The sequence below is a fragment of the Columba livia genome, chromosome 5, assembly GCF_036013475.1.
Source record: "Columba livia isolate bColLiv1 breed racing homer chromosome 5, bColLiv1.pat.W.v2, whole genome shotgun sequence".
NCBI lineage: Eukaryota > Metazoa > Chordata > Aves > Columbiformes > Columbidae > Columba > Columba livia.
The window spans coordinates 57780306-57799522 of record NC_088606.1 but is presented as its reverse complement, the minus strand read 5'-3'; the positions used below and the strand labels follow the sequence as shown (position 1 = coordinate 57799522).

At 38.6% G+C, this 19217-nt stretch overlaps 1 protein-coding gene across 11 annotated transcripts in view; it reads left to right on the top strand.

Annotated features, from left to right (window-relative positions):
• The window catches only part of SBF2 (SET binding factor 2), a 269359-nt gene that overhangs the window by 135776 nt on the left and 114366 nt on the right, over nucleotides 1-19217 (top strand). For all 11 annotated transcript variants that reach the window (XM_065066151.1, XM_065066158.1, XM_065066154.1 and 8 more), the window contains exons 7-8: nucleotides 16768-16900; nucleotides 18427-18535. In XM_065066151.1, the coding sequence (XP_064922223.1) occupies nucleotides 16768-16900; nucleotides 18427-18535 (242 nt within the window). The remainder of the gene's footprint in view (nucleotides 1-16767; nucleotides 16901-18426; nucleotides 18536-19217) is intronic.

Below are 19217 nucleotides of genomic sequence, written 5' to 3'. Positions count from 1 at the left end.
GAATACATTAAAATACTTTTGTCTGTACAAAAATTTGTTTGTGGGGAAGATCTTATTTAATTACAACAGCGTTAGTTTAATTCTCTTTTTAATGAAGGTATGCTGCTCCATCTCCATTTGAAAGTAGGTATTTGTATGTGCAGAGGGATTTTAAACTGGCAGACTTGGACTTTGCAATTTTGGTAACTCATTAAACCCCCCCCCCCCCTTTTTTTTTCAATGGTTCTGTAGTTGTGCCAGTAACATTGAGCATACGTTCTGCTCTCGGAAGACTTGCAAACTCTGCTTAGGCTTATGGCTCAGTGGCCTCTGTCCTTGGTTCTTCTAAGTATTCCCTTGGGAAGCTGAGGTCAGGGCAGTCCCTGAACCCCTCCTTGCAGGGCTGAGCTGCCTGTGCTCAAGGTCAGTGTTGATGTGGCACAGCTGGGCAACCTTGGTCCAGACTGTTGAGGCAAGAGCTGGGAGAAGATGGGGCCTGGTGACCTCTTAGCTTGGATGCTGTACTTAAGCTCAGGCCATACCCTTGGTCCTTGCCTGAGCCATGCTGCAGCGATGCTCGTGCCTGGCAACATGACCTCTCTGACCCAGGTCCTCACCCATAGACTGGACATCCTAGCTTGATCTCAGGTCTTCTACATGACCGTGGACTGGCCTGGTGATCACTGTTACTGACCTGGCTGATACAGGTATGACACTCGCTTCTGGTTTGTTTTTCCAGTAAAATAGATGTACTTGGTCTGTCGTTGAACACTGGGGTAATTATTCATAAAAAAAGCATAAAGTGACAGATCATAACATGTGTTTAGCTGCTAATTGCTTCTGTTTATGTTATTGTTAATAAATTTAGCCTTTTTTCTTTTTAAGAGTGATCAAACCCCGAGATTTCCTCTGTTACCCCAGTATGTAGCTAGGTTGGGCATTTATGGTGTGTGAACTTAGAACAGTAAGCTCAGAGTCGTGGTCAGTGCTGGGTCATCTGCAGCAGTTTGCACTTAGGGAAAGTGAAGCTGGTTGTCTTCAAAGATCTGGCAATTGCTCCTGTGCAGAGGGATTAGGTGCCTGAATTAGGCTTTTACCCTGATGGAGGAGTGTGTAAAAAACTCTAAATAATTTAGGTTAGAATAGACCTCTCAAAGTGAGGAGTTCCAATCCCACACTCTAGGTTACTTTAGTGTTAGATCAGGTTGGTCATGTAGACACAGATTGTGGAATAACAGATGCATATTAATGTCTGGGAGTTTGAGTATTTCTCCAGGCTGTGGGCAGGAATATGTGAGAAGCTCTTTGTTTAGTGTCTGTAAACATAATATTTTGGTGCATGGCTTAATCTTTAATAGTCCAGTTTGATATACAGCTCAGCTCATTCCTGTTCAGCTCTATCAAAAGACCCCAGAGTCTACAGCAATTTTTCTTTTTCAGCCTAATGATTTGCTGAACGGGGATATCTGTGGCTACCTATTCAAGTCCCTTTGTTTTATAGTGACATCTATTATTTTCTAGATTTACACTCTCATCTGATACACTTCACATAGTTCCTAAGGCAGATAGATCTTATATGGAACCATGTCAGGAAAATAACAGGAAGTAGAGCCAGGATTTACTACTTCTGTGATTAAGGTTTTTTTTGGTAATATTTGAATTTTTATACTAAAAAACAAAACACCAAACAAACAAAACCCCAACTAACAACAACAACAAAAAAGATGCTTTAAAAATAGTGCTGTCGTTTTTATGTAGCTTTTGTATACATTTTATTAGATTATAGAATAACATTAAAATATAATGAACTTTATCATGATTATTAGAAAATGCCAATCCAATCAAAAAGGGAAAAACTGAATTATGATGTTCCTCAAATTAGCTAACTTTAGTGATCGCTGATTCTTAAACTGACAGTACTTGGAGGATGTGCTGTGATTTACATTTTTATTCTGAATGAAAGTAGAAGTAGTTTTACTGCTTAAAAAGTGTATCCTCCTTTAGAAAAGATAAGTCCCCCAATAACCCAAGATCTGAAAGGAATATTGAAATTGTTGGTGATATTATTGCTCAGATTGGTGTTTAAAGGCTGCTTTTTGAACGTTAGGTTCTTCTGCTGTATTTTATCATTTTATTTTCCTCTATATGGTAGAGATTACATGTGTTACCATTTGCTGCTTTTTACAACGATATTGTTCAGAGGGAGGAGTTTGTGAGTACACCTGCTTGAGCTGTAGAAAATGGTGAGCATCAAGAACAAACTATTATAAAAAGGTCATTAATCAGTTAAGGCTGGAAGTTAAAAGGTGATTTCTAACCATAGGAGGAGAAAAATTCTGCAAAACCTTTTGTTTTGAGTAGTAATAACAAGCAGTATCCCTGCATTTAAGACAAAACTAGATTTATTTGGGATTGTTTGATCTAGTCATGATGGTAAAAGGCTGGATTCTTTCAGTGTTCTTAGACTCTTCAGTCCCATATTTCTAAGTCCAGGACATATTAAAATACCCAGAATTTTTGCTTTTCACTACATTTGTTGACACTTTGAGGAATGTTTTCTGTAATGTAATAGTTTCTCATTATTTTAGTTCTCGATTAGGGGAGATAGAATGTTCAGCCTCTCATGGAGTGTACTTTATGCCAACAGATTACTATATTGAATTACTGTATAAATGGGAAAAGACATTCCTGATAAATATATACGTGCATTTTCATGGCTGGGAAACATTACGAAAGGGTCACTGCACAGTCAGAACGTGAGCTGGCTTCAACTTGTTGACAAAGAAAATCCTAGTGTCTTCAACAAAGAGCTAGAATTGTTTAGATTTTAATACTTCATTATGTTCAGAAATAATGTAAGGGCAGGTAAGCAATGAGAGATTGAATCTGCACAATATATGAAGTGACCAAATGCAGCATTTTCAGTACATTAATACCTGTAACTGGGAGATGCACTAGGATCAGAGCGTTGACATAGAGCCCCTTTCACATCTCATGTGTGTTATAAAACTTCAGTGGTATGAAACAGACCTTTTTCTTTTACCTCTCTCATGTTTTTTACAAGCTTATTTAAGTTCTGTTTTGTTTTGTTTTTTCTTTCCATGAGATGTCATATATTGTGTGATGGGAACATATATACCCTTTGTTGGAATTTAACAGCATATATGAATGAATTAGATTAACACAGACTTATTGAAGTGTAAAATCAAGAAACTTCTAATCAGTCTTTGATGTTAATAAACTGTGTACTGTGCTGCCTGTGGAACCTGGCACCACATGTTGCATGAGTGGATGCTGCTGGCTTATGTTGTAGTTTCGGTTTAAATCCCTGTGGCCAGTGAGCTGCGATTAGCTCTATAACCCAGCAAAAGAGAATTTGCCGTTCAAGCTTTCCAAGTAGATTTGTGTAGTCTGTCAAAGAACAAATAGATTACCAGGGGATTTGATGTGGCATTTGCTGCTAATGGGCCCTTACTGCTGTGACAGCAGAACAAAAAGAAAGTGTTCCTTTAGATGTTGGAAATAAAGGAATATTGTCATAGTTACTTTCATACAGGGGCTCTTCTGCACTCCCAGAAGAGTGTTAGGGATTGGAAGGGACCTCAAAAGATCATCTTGTCCAGTGTCCCTGCTGGAGGTTTTGAATGTCTCCAGAGCAGAAGACCCACAACCCCCCTGGGCAGCCTGTTCCAGTGTCTGTCACCCTCACTGAGAAGAAGTTTCTTCTCAAATTTAAGTGGAACCTCTTGTGTTCCAGTTTGATCCCATTTCCCCTTGTCCTATCATTGGTTGTCACCGAGAAGAGCCTGGCTCCATCCTCATGACATTCACGCTTTATATATTTATAAACATTAATGAGGTCACCCCTCAGTGTCCTCTTCTCCAAGCTAAAGAGCCCCAGCTCCCTCAGACTTTCCTCATAAGGGAGATGCTCCACACCCTTAATCATCTTTGTTGCCCTGTGCTGGACTCTCTCCAGCAGTTCCCTGTCCTTCTGGAACTGAGGAGCCCAGAACTGGACACAATATTCCAGGTGTGGTATCACCAGAGCGGAGCAGAGGGGAAGGAGAACCTATCTTGAGTAGCTGCACTTTGTGTACAGTCACTGAGGCTTCATTTCCCCAGCAGCATAAACCGCCAGGCAGCTGGCCCCATTTATGAACGTCCATTTCCAGTTGCAGAGTCCTGCCCCATCCCCTGCGCCAAAACGGTGCTCGGCTCACCTGTGCCAAACTACTTCAGCTCACCAAGTTAACACAAAATACTGGAGGGTGCAAGGAGGGTAAGTCATGTCTGTTTACTGTCAGCCTCGGGTTGTGGTTTGATGCTGTGGTTAAGTCAGTCTAGTAGCAAAGTGCTACCGTGAGAACAGATCCATCCCTCTTCCAGCTGGAACAAGCTCACCTGGGACTCTGTGAGCATCACTGCAGGTGCAAGGAAAGCAGCAATGTGTGGGTGGGGTGATGGCCATTAGAGCAGCTCACGGTCAGGTAATGTCAAACTATTCCTTCAGTATGTGCTGCTCAGGTTTTTTACGTTTGTTTGTCGTGTGTGGACACACTTGAGAGCTCTGTCAATACCAGCGTAACGCTGGTGCTGTGATGCCAGCCGTCAGTAGATGGGATTCTGAAACGTGTTGGGAGGCAGTGACCAGTATTTCCTGTAGTATTCACTGTTTTGCAGAACAATGAAGCACATGAAATAAGATGCTCGCTTGCTTTTTATCCAGTCCAAACTTGTGTTACTAATGAGGCAAAATATGCAGTAGTTCATTTTAAGCAAATTATAAATCTCAGAAGGAAAAGTTATCTGACCTAAGTAAATACTACTGTTAAAGGAACTTGAAGCTGCATATTTGATAAAGTGCTGTATTTAATGAGCTGGTTTTTAAGAAGCTTTTCCAGTAACAAAATTATGTATTGCAGTTTGCTTTATAACAATGGGGTGAATTGTTTTTAAATGGTTAAGTGAACATTTCTTTTGAGATATTTGAGAAGAGGGTAATTTTCTGTTTACAGCAGGACTTCAGAAGACGCCTCTCAGAAGAGTGAAAACAAATTATTTTTTTCCAGAGATAAAAGTAGAAAATACAAAAAGCAAATGTGTAATAAATAAATGAATTTAGAAAAGTCAGAAGATGCTCACTTTCACTTATAGAAAATACTGAAACAGATCCTACTTGGAACTTATTGCTCTTCTTTCTACTTTTGCTGGTATGAATATAGAAATAGCTTTCTCATTAATCCAAACCAAACTTGATAGCAGTTAAATCATAAGACCTTGCAAAACTTCATTTTTCAAAATGTCAATGTTAATGCTTGTGCTCCAGAGGAAAGAAAAAAAATAGTTTTATAGAAATTTCGTTCCATTTGTTCTTGTAAAATCATTTTTTAAATTATTGCTATTCAGTTGCAATGTGGGCTGAGTGATCAGTATTTCAGAAGGTCAGGAAAATCTCGTACCGTTTCCCAAAGAAAGAATTTTTAAAGATCGCTAAACATTTTGCAGAGAATCCAAATATGTTTCAAGAAAATAAAGCAGCTTTTTTCACTTTTCCTGTTTATGGTGTTTCACAGTTTCCTTAACTGAATATCTGTGGTTTTATGCTCCATGAATATCAAGCAACAGTGGCTGAAGGTGGCTCTCACAGAATATCCTCATCAGCCACCTCTTGTTGTCTTCGCATTTGTTTGATTCCATTAATATAATACTTCAGTAGTTACGTCCCTTGAGAAAGACTTTGTAGTCCTTAAGCAGGAAACAGATATGTTTGCAATTTCTTGTGTATCCTTGACCATTTTTCCTGTGTACGGTTCAAGAATGACAATACTCTTTTCATTCTTGGATATTTTCTTTCTAAGGATCGTAGTGATATTACTCTCGCTCTGCATTTTTTAAAGGACATTCTTCTGCTTTCAACAAATCCAGTCAAATTATGGGTGTCCCTTTGGTCCATCAGGATTTAATTTGTAATATTTCTGCTCAGAATGTTTTACGGTCCATTACACATGATATTCTTTCCCGTATGTTATACTGTTCTTTTTCATATTGCCGCTACTCATGATTTTGTGGATTTAATTCTCTGTTTTGCCTTTTGGCCTTATTCTTACCTATGTCTGAAATACTTGCTTTTACAGTTTTTTGTAAATAGATAAGCTATGTATTTTTCTGGAATTAGTTGCCATAGTTTAGATTCAAATAACTCAAGACTTGCTGTTTTAAATGTAGCCGTAAAGATGACAAAAATATCCATCATCAAGGTAGAAAGTCATTAAGTGTTTTCAGGTGCTTCTTGTGATGATGAAAGTGAAATGTTCCGATTTTGTACCATATGCTTTTATATTTTCAAAAATGCTGGTTTGCACGTTGTGCCTGTGAGTAAATAAAAATTAAGGTTTCAAGATCAGGATCTATGATTTGCTGGTATCTGTAAGTGGGCATCACCTCACCAGGTTTCTGATGCTAGCCAGTGGATATGGCTCAGTCCCATAAAAAGGCTGTCATTGATGTGTAAAAGTTGTTCATGTGCTGTTCCCAGACGCTTCTTGAATTGTCGACATTGGCAATGAGGGGATAAATACAGTAATTCCATTTTGATGCACCGCTTACTTATTAGGTAACATGCTTTGCTAATTAGCTTATGTGCAGAATAATTCCCAATAGTCTCAAAAAAGTAATGGTCATGACTCTGCTTTCTGCTCATCCTGCCATGGCTTTGAATCTGTGGTCAGAAAACTTTATAACTGACCTGATTTCTAATGTGAAATTTTAGAACCAAATTGGGTTGGTTGAAGTTGAAAATGTCTGTTGGTGGCAGAACAGAAATCCTTCTTTACTTTCAGATGGTTCACCATATATGAATTTGGAGAGCTGGTAAATGGCATTATCTATTTTTGATTACTTAAATAAATCAGCAGTTGTAAATAATTTCTCCTTCACATCAACTTATGATTTTAGATTTGCTACCAGCATAAAGATAATTTTGATTAATTTAACAGCTATAAATAATTTTTGTAGCATATGCTTATTTTTCCAATTTATCTTTTAATGTATGTGGGAGAGAAGGTTTCGCAAAGTATTCAGTACAAGTAATAAATTCATTTTATTGAAAGAGCAGTTCTGAAAAGGCAAGTCACCTATACACATTTCTAAAAATGTGGGAACATTTCAATAGCTCCCTCCCACCTCTGCTTAGGGAAATCTGGCAGCATTTCCATGCATTAGTATGGATCTGTTATCCCAGTCCACGCTCATTATTTTACAAAATTATTTCATTGAGTTTTGGTTAGTGTGGGCCTGTGAGGGTTATAGAGATTCTGTATCCCGATACTACTTTTGTACAGGATTACTGTTTGTCTCTGTTTATGACTTTCTCAGGGCTGGAATACTAGATATTTATGGGATTATCATCCAAACCAAATAGCTTTCTATCTTAGGTATCTTACTAGATAACTAAATAACTAAGCAGAAAATGCCATGTGAAATGAAATGTGAAAATAAATGATATGTCAGCAGAATAGACTGTTACTCAAATGTTAATACCTCCATTTTCATCTGATAGTTAACAGTTCAATATTGAGAAATATTGCTTGCCACACTTCCTGTAAGAGAAAAAAAATATCTCGTATTTTATTTGCATGAAGATTATCTTCCCCGTAACAGCTCTGAATTTAATTTTATATGCAAACCTACTTTGACTGACATCCTCTTGGCATTTATTCTTCACTAGGATTTTTTATGTGTGTTCACTTAAAAACAAACAAACAAACAAAACCAAAATAAAACCCAAAACCCCAAACACTTGAAATAATGTAACAGTTTATTTCTTCTAGCACCGATCAAGGCTGTCTGTATGAGCCAGACATAGAATGGGCTGTAAACCTTCAATTGTTAATGCAGGTTATGTTGGTATAATTCAATTATTGGTTTCATGTAAATTGGGCATTCACCTCCCTGCCATGTGAAGGTCTTTCTGTATGTGAAACCATTATTTGTCTGTTTTACCTTCCATTGTCTTTTCTACTTTATTGAGAAAACTCAACGCACTCATATGAATCTTGAGCTTATCAGTCTCACTTTGCATCCGAATAGCTTTAAAACTGTGCATGTGAAATGGTTTTGCAATTCTGTCTTTCAGGGATGAAGACTTTATTACCTAAATATTTTATTATTAATTGTCTTTAGCTGTATCGTTGTCTCTGAAAAAAGAATTCGCTGATCATGTTCACTCAGTGTGTTGGCAGACTTGTGTTTAAAGACTCAAGGAATCCAGAGGGCTTTTGCCGCTCCTTGAAGTAGGTCTGCAGAGGGATTTAATGAAATTGGTAATAAGGAAGTGAGATCAACATACAGATGACAGACGTCACCCTGTGTCTTCCTAAGTAGGTCATATACTGTGCTTAATCCTTCTTTTTTGTGCCTGTGTAATTTTGGGTTTGGATGACAACCACCTGCTTGACTCGGTGTTGACAGAACACAGTTGATATTGTTAGACATTCAGGGAGCAGTAGCGATAGGAAGATTTATCCAGCAGCTGAAGAGATTTTTTTTTTAATGCATATACTCATTTTCACAGTCTCTTTGATTTGTTGTTTAATTATCAGTTGGCTTTTGTGACAATGATACCAGCATCATTCGGTATGATCCTCCTGTTCTTACCTCTTCCCACCTTCCCCAAAGGCTGGTTGGTAGAGAACACTTCATTCTGCCCTGCGGCTTACAAAGAACGTGCAACACTCAGGGTTCAGATACTGAATTGCCTTCAGTTCCAAAGTTAAAAGTTTATCTCTAAAAATGTATTTTGATTTCTTTACTGCATCTCACACCCATAATTGCTTCTACGTGCTGAGAAATTAGTACGAACACTTCATTCATTAAATGTCTTAGCTGAAAGCTCTGTGGTTTAGGGGCTGCTTCTCTTCCTCCTTAGTCTCACAAAGACCAAGTCAATGAATCTCTTGGGGTGCTCATCTGACCCGTGTTCTCTGTCACCCAGGCAGAAAGCAGAATAACTACACCCCCACAAAGCTCTCTGCTGGCACAGCTGGGTTGCTCCCCTATTATGAGCAAGTTCAGCAATGATTTAATCATGGAGTGAGCAGTGCAGCAGTGCACACTTAGAAAAGTGTAAATTGATCCTGAACTGAGTGACATCTGTAGCAATTTTTTGGGTTTTCTTTTAACTGCGTGTAGTCGATTGGAGATACTGTGTAATTTTTGGATTGACGAAAGCAATTTGGCGAGGATTGCCTATATGGGTGTTGAGTACAATTGTTGCCTCTTATTTATTACTTAACCTTGTATTTTGTTCATTAGCAGTGCTGTGCAGCTACATCTAAAAATAAAAATGAAAAGAGTTTTGTTTTTCTCTACTTTTTTCCTCAGTTATCTTTAGCGCTTGACACTGCCTGGCACAGAACTCGTACTCCGCACTCTCCAGTGGCCTTTCAGAAAGGCTTTTCAGTCTTTGTTGACCCATTTCCTGGATTAGTCTGGCTAGGTTATGGATTATTTTGTCTATTAAGCTTTTTCTTCTGTCTAGTAATTAAAGAATGGCATATTGGCATAATAATGTATTCAACTAGTTGAGTTTCCAAATCTCATGTTTATAACTGCTTACAAAAGTCTGAAAAAGTTAGTGATAATATTTTGATTTAATGCAATACAGAGGACAGTTGGTAATTTGTCAAGTACACTTTGTGTTTGGGTTTTTTTTTAATCCTGCTTAAATAAATGCTTAAATTCTAGAACAACAGGAAGCAGGCAGAATGATACATTTGTTGATGTAGGATGTCAGATAATTTAGTACAAATTACAGATTCTTTAAATACTTGAAAACAGTGAAGGTCAGGAAGCCTCCATTCAAAAATTTCCAGCGTATGTATAATATTTCACAGGATGTCTGTCTGTTTGTAGACTGCAAGAGAGTAATCTGTAAAAATCAACTTGTTTGTTGTTTTTCATGTTGTCTGTTTATGCCCTGACAAATTAGCATCGGATGTAGTGTGGAGTCTGAAGACCAGTGTACGGTTCAAGGTTACAGACGCGATTGTGTCTTGTAGCATGAGGAAACTGGGCTCAGGCTGTTATGCGGAACTGTTTGGTTTGGGTAAACAACATGCAAGGCTTGAAGTAACACCTTGGTGACTTGGTCAAATAATTTAATCAATGGTTTAAAAAAGACAAGTAATCGAAAGTCTTACTATTTATAATTAGTTTGATTGTATCAGATGAAAATTTCTTTCGCAGTCACTATATTGCGCGTATTCCTGAAAACATGTATTTCAAAGGATATGTGGAGCAATAGTTCTATATTGAGTTGATGGATATAATCTTGAAAATAAGAAAATTCCAGATTAGATGTCTATATTGTACACTTGATTTTATTTATGTTTTTCTGTATTGTATACAGAGTATTTTTTTTTTTAAAAAAAAGGAAGGAAAACAAGTGGTACCAAAGAATCTGCCTGGGCTGTACCAGTTAGTCAGTCAGTGGAAGAGGTTACCCTGAGTCTCACTGTCCAAGTGTGTTGTACTGAGTAGCCTGTTTTCAAGAAGCTGGTCAATACAGGTGGTTAGCTTCTTAATGGAATAACACTTCTGTTACGAAAACAAACAGCAACAACAACAAATGAAACAAACCCCTCAAAACTTCAGAACCTCTCTTAGGAATATAGTATTTCTAAGGCTGTGAACTTTCATTCAGGAAAGAAAAGAATCAGTGAAGTTTTCATTTTAAAGGGCCTTTTGCAAAAGTTACATAAAGAAATGACCTTGGTTATTTCTTGACATGTTCTTTTTATTGTACTGTTTCGTACTGTATTGTACCTGCTGATTTATGGGAGAGATGTGTCTCAGTGCTCTCCATTTTGGTCACTTTCATAAGTTCTGCAAATCAAACAGTACTCTTGTCTAACTCAGCAAGGCTGGGGCTGCATCTGGTGCATTCATATCACAGCAAACATTTCAAATCCGTCTTCCACGGCCAGTTAAAATGTAGCAAATATTTGAGAGACTAACTATCAGAATGTAATAAAAACATATTTGCAGCAAATATTCTTCTGTGCAGCATCAAGATTATACAAGGGAGATAGTTGCTAAAAATAGTAATCTTAAATATCAAATTATATTGGTGCTGATTAAGTTTCAGTGAGAAATGCCTTTGTGGAGTACAAACTGAAGCTGTATCTGCAGCCAGTAATTTGCAGCAAATCCAGACTAATTTCCCTAGTGAAACTATGAAAGCTTCACAAACTGTATCATCACTGCTTAATAGTTTAAATTAAAAACGAAAAGCAAAAAAAGCATTAGTTTATTTCTTTTTTCTCCTACTTTTTATTCCAGTTAAGTGTTGCTTTTTGAGTATTGTCCCTTTGTCCTCCAGTAAAACCTTGGGAGAAAGCTGGAACTTGTGAACTCCAGGCTCACTGTAGTTGAATTCAGGTGACAAACCTGTTCTTGTCATCCTTTTTCCCGACCCCAAGTCTTACAGAAACGAAGACCTTATTTTTCTGGTTACTAAGATCATATTCGGTAGAAAAGTTGAACTTCAGTGTAACTTCAGCACTGAGTTTTGACCGGTCTTCTAACATAGTGTACGTGAACTTGGGTTATTAAAAGAAACTATCAAGAAAAATCAGCAGGAAAAAAAAATTACACTGATTAGCCTTCCAAAATTTTCAGTAAGTTGAAGACACCTGCCAAAATCCATTTCTTAAAGTGGTAAAGAAAATATCTAAGAGATGCTATATATGATGATGAAGATTACCTCTATTAGCCATACAATAGTGTATCATTTTAGTAGTCTCTGGGAGGCCACATGATCATGTGCTTTACAGCCAATGTGTTCTCGTTTTTTTTTTAATAGAACAAAAAAAATCAGTGTAACCGTGATGTTTTGTTTTGGCGTCATAGACAGGTATCAACACTAGAAGGTCAGAGTAGTTTATTCGCATCTTCTTTTTAGAAGGCTGGTGTTCAAATACTATGAAGTACCTACAAGGTGTCCTCCTTATACATAAGCAAAATCTTGATTTCCAATTCATCCATGTATTTTGTTAGTAAAATTTGTGCATTTTTAAAGTGTTCAGTAGTGACGAACTATTGAGAATTGTGTATTGTTTCGATATCTAATGAAGAAGCCTGTATTCAGAAGAGATTTCAAGTGAAAAATGCTGATACTGAATGTGTTTTAGGAGTTTTAAAGATATTAGAATTAAGATATTCCTTCTAGACCCTTGAATCATCATAATCCACAGCAAGGGAATATCATATAGCTAGAAAAAAGGACTAATTTTTATAAACACAGCTCGGTTACTATTGAATACTTTCACTAAAGGAATGTTTTAATTATTTTTAAAACATGGTTTAAAGTCAATAAAATCCAGAAAATATTTTAGAACTCCTCAGCCTAGATTGCACTTACAAGATGTGCAGAATGGAAAACCATCACCTTCTAGAGTTTTTAGGTATAGATATTTTTATTACAAGACTGTTTTTTTAAGATAATTAAGTTGTACAAAATGTTGTGAATATTTGGGTTTTAGGTATTATTTTCCTCAGTAATACCTGGCAGAACATTACAGGTTTATAGAGGATTATTTGAGAGTTTTTGTATCTGATGATAGGAAAATAGTGTCAGATGTTTAAAAATTGTATTCCTAAGTGTCTTAATATGACTTTTGGTATGGAATGAAATGGTATAAAAAGCCCACTTAGCTTGAAAACAAAAGCTTAGTTTAAAACAAAAAGTATACTCCAAACCACTTCGGAAAGTCTTCTGGGAACAAGGGAAGTTTTGCATTAAAAGGACAGTTGAAGTTTTGAATTTCTTAGATTTTTTGTTTGTTTGTTTTTAAACGGGCAGCCGTTTCTATATTGTGTTCAAAGACATACATACATGGAAGTATATTTATGCATACATACACAAGAAAGGACACTATTTCAGGTTTGCTTCTAACCGTTCACTGGTGAAGGCTATTCCGTTCACATGAGGAGAGCAGTTCAATTTTTTAACACTATCCTACCTTGTATATTACAAAGTAGTTTGGTTTATACTATTTAGTACAATATTAATTACACCACTGAACACAATCGCAAGTGTTTGCAACCCTAACTCACTCAGCATTATAACAAAGCGTTTTGTCCTTCCATCCTCATAAGCCTCTGTCTTTGATTTCATGGGCCTGTCCCATTCTTGGAAAATGGAGTTTGAAAGCACAAGCCATTATCACAGAATCACAGAATGTCGGGGTTGGAAGGGACCTTGAAAGCTCATCCAGTCCAATCCCCCTGCTGGAGCAGGAACACCCAGATGAGGTTACGCAGGAAGGTGTTCAGGCGGGTTTTGAATGTCTCCAGAGAAAGGGACTCCACAACCCGCCTGGGCAGCCTGTTCGAGTGTTTGTTACCCTTACTGAGAAGAAGTTTCTTCTCAAGATAAAGTGGAACCTTTTCTGTTCCAGTTTGTACTCATTACCCTTTGTCTTATCCTTGGTTGTCACTGAGAAGAGCCTGGCTCCATCCTCGTGACACTTACCCTTTATATACCGGTAAACATTAATGAGGTCACCCCTCAGTCTCCTCTTCTCCAAGCTAAAGAGCCCCAGATCCCTCAGCCTTTCCTCATAAGAGAGATGCTCCACTCCCTTCATCATCTTTGTTGCCCTGCGCTGGACTCTCTCCAGCAGTTCCCTGTCCTTCTGGAACTGAGGGGCCCAGAAATGGACACAGTATTCCAGGTGTGATCTCACCAGAGCGGAGTATAGGGGAAGGAGAACCTCTCTAGACCTACTAACCACCCCCCTTGTAATACATCCCAAGATGCCATTGGCCTTCCTGGCCCCAAGGGCACACTGCTGGCTCATGGTCATCCTGCTGTCCACCAGGACCCCCAGGTCCCTTTCCCCTACACTGCTCTCAAATAAGTCATTCCTCAACTTAAACTGGAATCTGAGGTTGTTCCTGCCCAGATGCAAGACTCTACACTTTCCCTTGTTAAATTTCATTAGGTTATTCCCCGCCCAACTCTCCAGCCTGTCCAGGTCTCGCTGGATGGCAGCACAGCCTTCTGGCGTGTCAGCCACTCCTCCCAGCTTGGTGTCATCAGCAAACTTGCTGACAGTCACTCTATTCCCTCGTCCAAATCATTGATGAATATATTTAATAATATAGGCCCCAGTACTGACCTCTGAGGGACTCCACTAGACACAGCCCTCCAGCTGGTCTCCGCACCATTGACCATGACTCTCTGGCTTCTTCCCTTCAGCCAGTTCGCAGTCCACCTCACTACCCGATCGTCCAGACCACGCTCCCTCACTTTAGCTATAAGGATGCTGTGGGAGATCGTGTCAAATGCCTTACTCAAGTCAACGTAGATCACGTCCACCGCTCTGCCATCATCCATTCATCTTGTTATGTCCTCATAAAAGTCAAAGACTTTGGTCAACCATGACTTCTCCTTGGTGAAGCCATGTTGACTGCCTCTAATGACCCTCTCATCCCTGATATGCCTTGAGATGGCACCAAGGATAAGTCATTCCATCAGTTTCTCAGGGATGGAGGTGAGGCTGACCGGTCTATAGTTACCCGGGTCCTTCTTCTTGCCCTTTTTGAAGACTGGAGTGACATTTGCTTTCCTCCAGTCCTCAGGCACCTCTCCCTTTTCCCAAGACTTGGCAAAGATGATGGAGAGTGACCTCAGCCAGCTCCCTCAGCACCTGTGGGTGCATCCCATCCAGACCCATGGATTTATGGATGTCCAGATTGCCTAACTGCTCCCTAACCCAGTCCTCATCAACCTAGGCGAACTCTTCCATTGACCTGCCTTCCTCTGGGGCCTCAGCGGTACAGGGCTCCCCAGGACAGCCTCCGGCAGAGTAGACAGAGACAAAGAAGGCATTCAGTAACTCTGCCTACTCTGTATCTTCTGTCACCAGGGCACCCACCTTGTTCATCAGTGGGCCTACATTGCTTCTGGTGTTAGTTTTATCTGCCACGTGTTGGAAAAAGCTCTTCCTGTTGTCCTTGACCCCTCTTGCCAGGTTTAATTCTAAGGAGGCCTTAGCTTTTCTAATTGCCTCCCTATACCCTCTGACAACAGCCTTATATTCTCCCCAAGTGGCCAGACCCTCCTTCCGTGATCTATAAACTCTCTTCCACTTGAGCATACCCAGTAGTTCCCTGCTTAACTATGCAGGTCTCCTGATTCCCTTCCTTGACTTCCTACGTGTCGGGATGCTCTGATCTTGTGCCCTGTAGAAACAGTCCCTGAACACTAACCAAATATCTTGGGCCCCTTTACCTTCAAGCAGCCTTGCCCATGGGATTTCCCCCAGCAATTGCCTGAAAAGGCCAAAGTTTGCCCTGCTGAAATCCAGGATTGCAATTCTGCTTGCTATCCTGCTCCTGCCACATGAGATCCTGAACTCCACCATCTCATGGTCACTGCAGCCAAGGCTTTACCGCTTCAACCAGACCCTCCTTGGTAGTGAGGATGAGGTCCAGCAGTGCACCTCTCCTAGTCGGCTCCTCCACCCTTTGCATCAGAAGGTTATCGTCAAGGCACTGGAGGAACCTCCTAGACTGCGGCTGGCCGGCTGAGTAGTCCTTCCAACAACATCAGGGAAGTTAAAATCCCCCACCACAACCAGGGCCTGTGACTGCGAGGCTGCTCTCAGCTGCCTGTAGAAGCCCTCCTCAACTGCGAGTGAGCTGAGCACACCAATTTCACCCCAGGGGTACGGGAGGCCTCCCAGCCTTCATGAACTCTAGAGTGGTGCCCTACTGATGCAAGCCCAGCTACGTCCCCATCCCCCTTCGAGTCTAGTTTAAAGCTCTCCAAATGAGCCCTGCTAATTCCTGTCCTTAAGCAAAACAACGTGTTCATTATCATATGAAACTAGTGGCTCTCAGTAGTCACACTTATTATTGGGAAGATTATTGTAAAATAAGCAGTAGCTCTGTAAAGGTAATAAAGGCTGTCTTACTGATAACACAAGCTATGTCCTCAGGGAAACATCACACATTCCAGCATATTCAGGAAATTTCATAAATTTCAGCATATCTCACATATCTCGGACATGTCTGCTTCTCAGGATGGGACTTTGTTTTAAAGGAAATGTATTTTTGGTTTTCCCTGAAAGCACATGGCTTTGTCTCCTAGGTAAATTATATTGTCCTAAAAAAAACCCCATCATCTGATTCATGAGTCTTACCCTAAATCTAGTAGGGCTTGTTTAAACGGTCAGCTCTTCTTTAATATATCCTTCTAATAACACGTGTGCTCTTATTGCCCTTTTTTAACCTTGTGATGCTTATAACGCTCTCCATGGATAAAATATGAATGTATTTACTAGGAAGGCTTTGTCATTTTCTTTTGAGCTGAGCAGTATGAGTTTTTTTCTTTTCCCATGGAGATCCGTACATGTTTATAAGTTAAGCCTGGATCAGTGACCAGAATTGAATTCTAGGTACACAGAAGACTATGGAGAAGATACACATAATACTGTCTGAAGTCATTATTAATCGTTGCTGGTATTTGTGCTGAGAAGAGGAAATCCTTTGAAAGTGGTATTGAAAGGGAAATATAATACAATATATTTAAAACTTAGAAATACATTAAGATACTATTTTAGCAACCTGAAAAACAGTAAGCCATGCTACTTAAATAAAAGGTAGAAAAACTTGGGGTTTGGCAATTTATGCTTTTATTGTATGTTTTTTGAAAATTCCTCCAGCAAATGGCACATTTTAATGTTTAATGTAGTTTTGATTTATTTTTTTTTAAAGGCATCCAAAACGTGCTCAGCTTGTTCTGTGCCGTGCTTACAGAGAATAAGGTTCTCTTTCACTCTGCAAGTTTTCAGAGGCTCAGCGATGCCTGTAGAGCTCTGGAGTCTTTAATGTTTCCTCTCAAATATAGGTGAGTTGAGTTTTGGTTCTTTAAACTGTTTGACTAATTTTATAACTTATATTACATTGTCCTTAACAAAAGGATTTGTGCTGTGTTTGCTCAAATAAGCAAAGGTTTTCATGATCATATATGTAAGTCCTAGTCTGTACACATAATTAGTAAAAATCTGATTGCATTCTGACAGTAGAAACAATTAAAGGTGAAAAACCCTACCTACAAATACAACAGAAACCCTACTCACAACATCAGTTGGATGGTAGAACTTGACAGTGGTGATCCGTGAGTAAGTGTGTGGAAAAGATATGAGGGAGATCCAATAACATGAGTAAGAGGAGATGCGTGACAGGAGAACAAGAGATTAGGGTCATAAACCGAAACAGGGGAGAGGGAGGTTTCTGACTGTAGGCAGGGAATACGTTTTATTATGAGGATAACTAAACAGTGGAACAGAGAATGTCTGGAACTTCCACCCCTGTAGGTTTTCAGGACCCAGCTGGACAGAGCCCAGGAAAACCTGTTGTGGGTTTAGTCTTAACCCTGCTTTGAGCAGAAGCTTGGACTAAATGATCTCCTGAGGCCCTTTACAACCCAAAAGATTCTGTGGTTCTGCGATAAGATCTGTGTTAGCTTGTATCGCAGTTGTAAGTCACTGAGAAACGTCCAACAGAGAACAAATTTTAAAGCAACAAATTGAGCCTCTCTAAACAGCAACACCTGAATCTAGCATTTTGAAATGGAAAACTTCATGTCAAGCTCTCTGGTTTTTTTAGGAACAAGACATCTAATTCTGACACGTGTTTTTTAAAACACTTGTATTTTAATAGCATGTTTTTATTTAAAGTATTTCAGAGACAGGCTTAATTTAATATAGAATAATAAGGAAAAGAAAATTGAAAGTGAGTTTTGGAATATGTTTCTTAACGCTACATTAACCATGAAAGTAGATTTTTAATAACTATAAATTAAGTGTTGAAATGCATTGGTCAATTTAGATCTAAATTTTCATGTTGCTCTGATGAAAATTGTCAAATCAAGTAAACACTATCCGAAAAACAGAGTTTTATACATAAGGTTTAGTTGTCATTTCAATATCAAAGCAAAGATTTCAATTAGAGATTTCTTATTAATGTTATTTCAAGAAAGGCTGAATTGTAGGTGTCTGAACAAAAACTAGCCATGTTTCTAAAATGAAAGTATTATCTGTAACTTTAGCGTCCCTAGTTACCTAAAAGTTGTGGACAAATATTATGTCCATAGAACATAAAAGTTACAATACAAATAAGCTTCTCTTGTTTTGCAAAATAAACTCATTTACAATAAATTGTGGACCCTATAATATAATAATTTCTGGAGTTTTCGTGATGGGTGTTCTTTTAACAGCACAGCACTTTATAAAGAAGTATTTAATTCATCTGTTCATGTTTTGTATCTTTAAAATACAAGCATTTATAGTGAATTTAATGTGTAACAGGAAGCTGTCCTATGTGAAAGGATAGTCAATAGCTTTAATTGTATTTTATCTATTCTTTTCACAGTTATCCCTATATTCCAATTCTTCCTGCACAGCTATTGGAAGTTCTCAGCTCACCAACACCATTCATCATTGGCATCCATTCTGTCTTTCGCAATGACATTCACGAGCTTGTAAGTATGTCTGTCCAGCGTGTTCATAGCCACAGTGTCCTTTGTGAGGTTTGGTTGCAGACATTTTCCCTGCTTCAGAGATGTTTATATCTATAATTCACATATGTTTAAAATAGTATTGTAGGAGGCAAGGCAAGACAATCAGGAGGAGAAAAAAGAAAAAGCATCAATTCTTTTGTGAAATCATTGAGACTATAAAGTAGAGCAGATTTGATTCTAGTGCAGGAAAGGAAGGAATAGTTCCATTTCCAGCTTGCTTGTGTATTTGTTATGAGTTTGAATAATTCTCTTAGGATTTTCAAATGTAACCTCAATTATTTTATTTCAATCCTTACCTTTTAAGCACATACTTGGAGAAACTGAACCAGGGTTACAGAGGTGCCTAGAAACACGTAATTTTACCTGCAGTTGTCCTCACTATGTGCTTCTGCAAACAGAATAATAGCTATGCCGAAACACCAAACAGGGACCTGGAACATCCAGAGACAGAAGTCACATTTGAAAGTTTGGTCGAATTTTACTTTCTTTAGTTTGCCTTAGTTTTTCCTGGCTAGATTCAGTAATATAAAGTATTTCTAGCATTTCCTTAATCAAAAGCATTCTGTATGTTGAAGTTAGTACTGGTTTAGGTTGTTTATTTTAACTTACGTGTAGATCATGAAATTTGAAGTATTTTTAAACT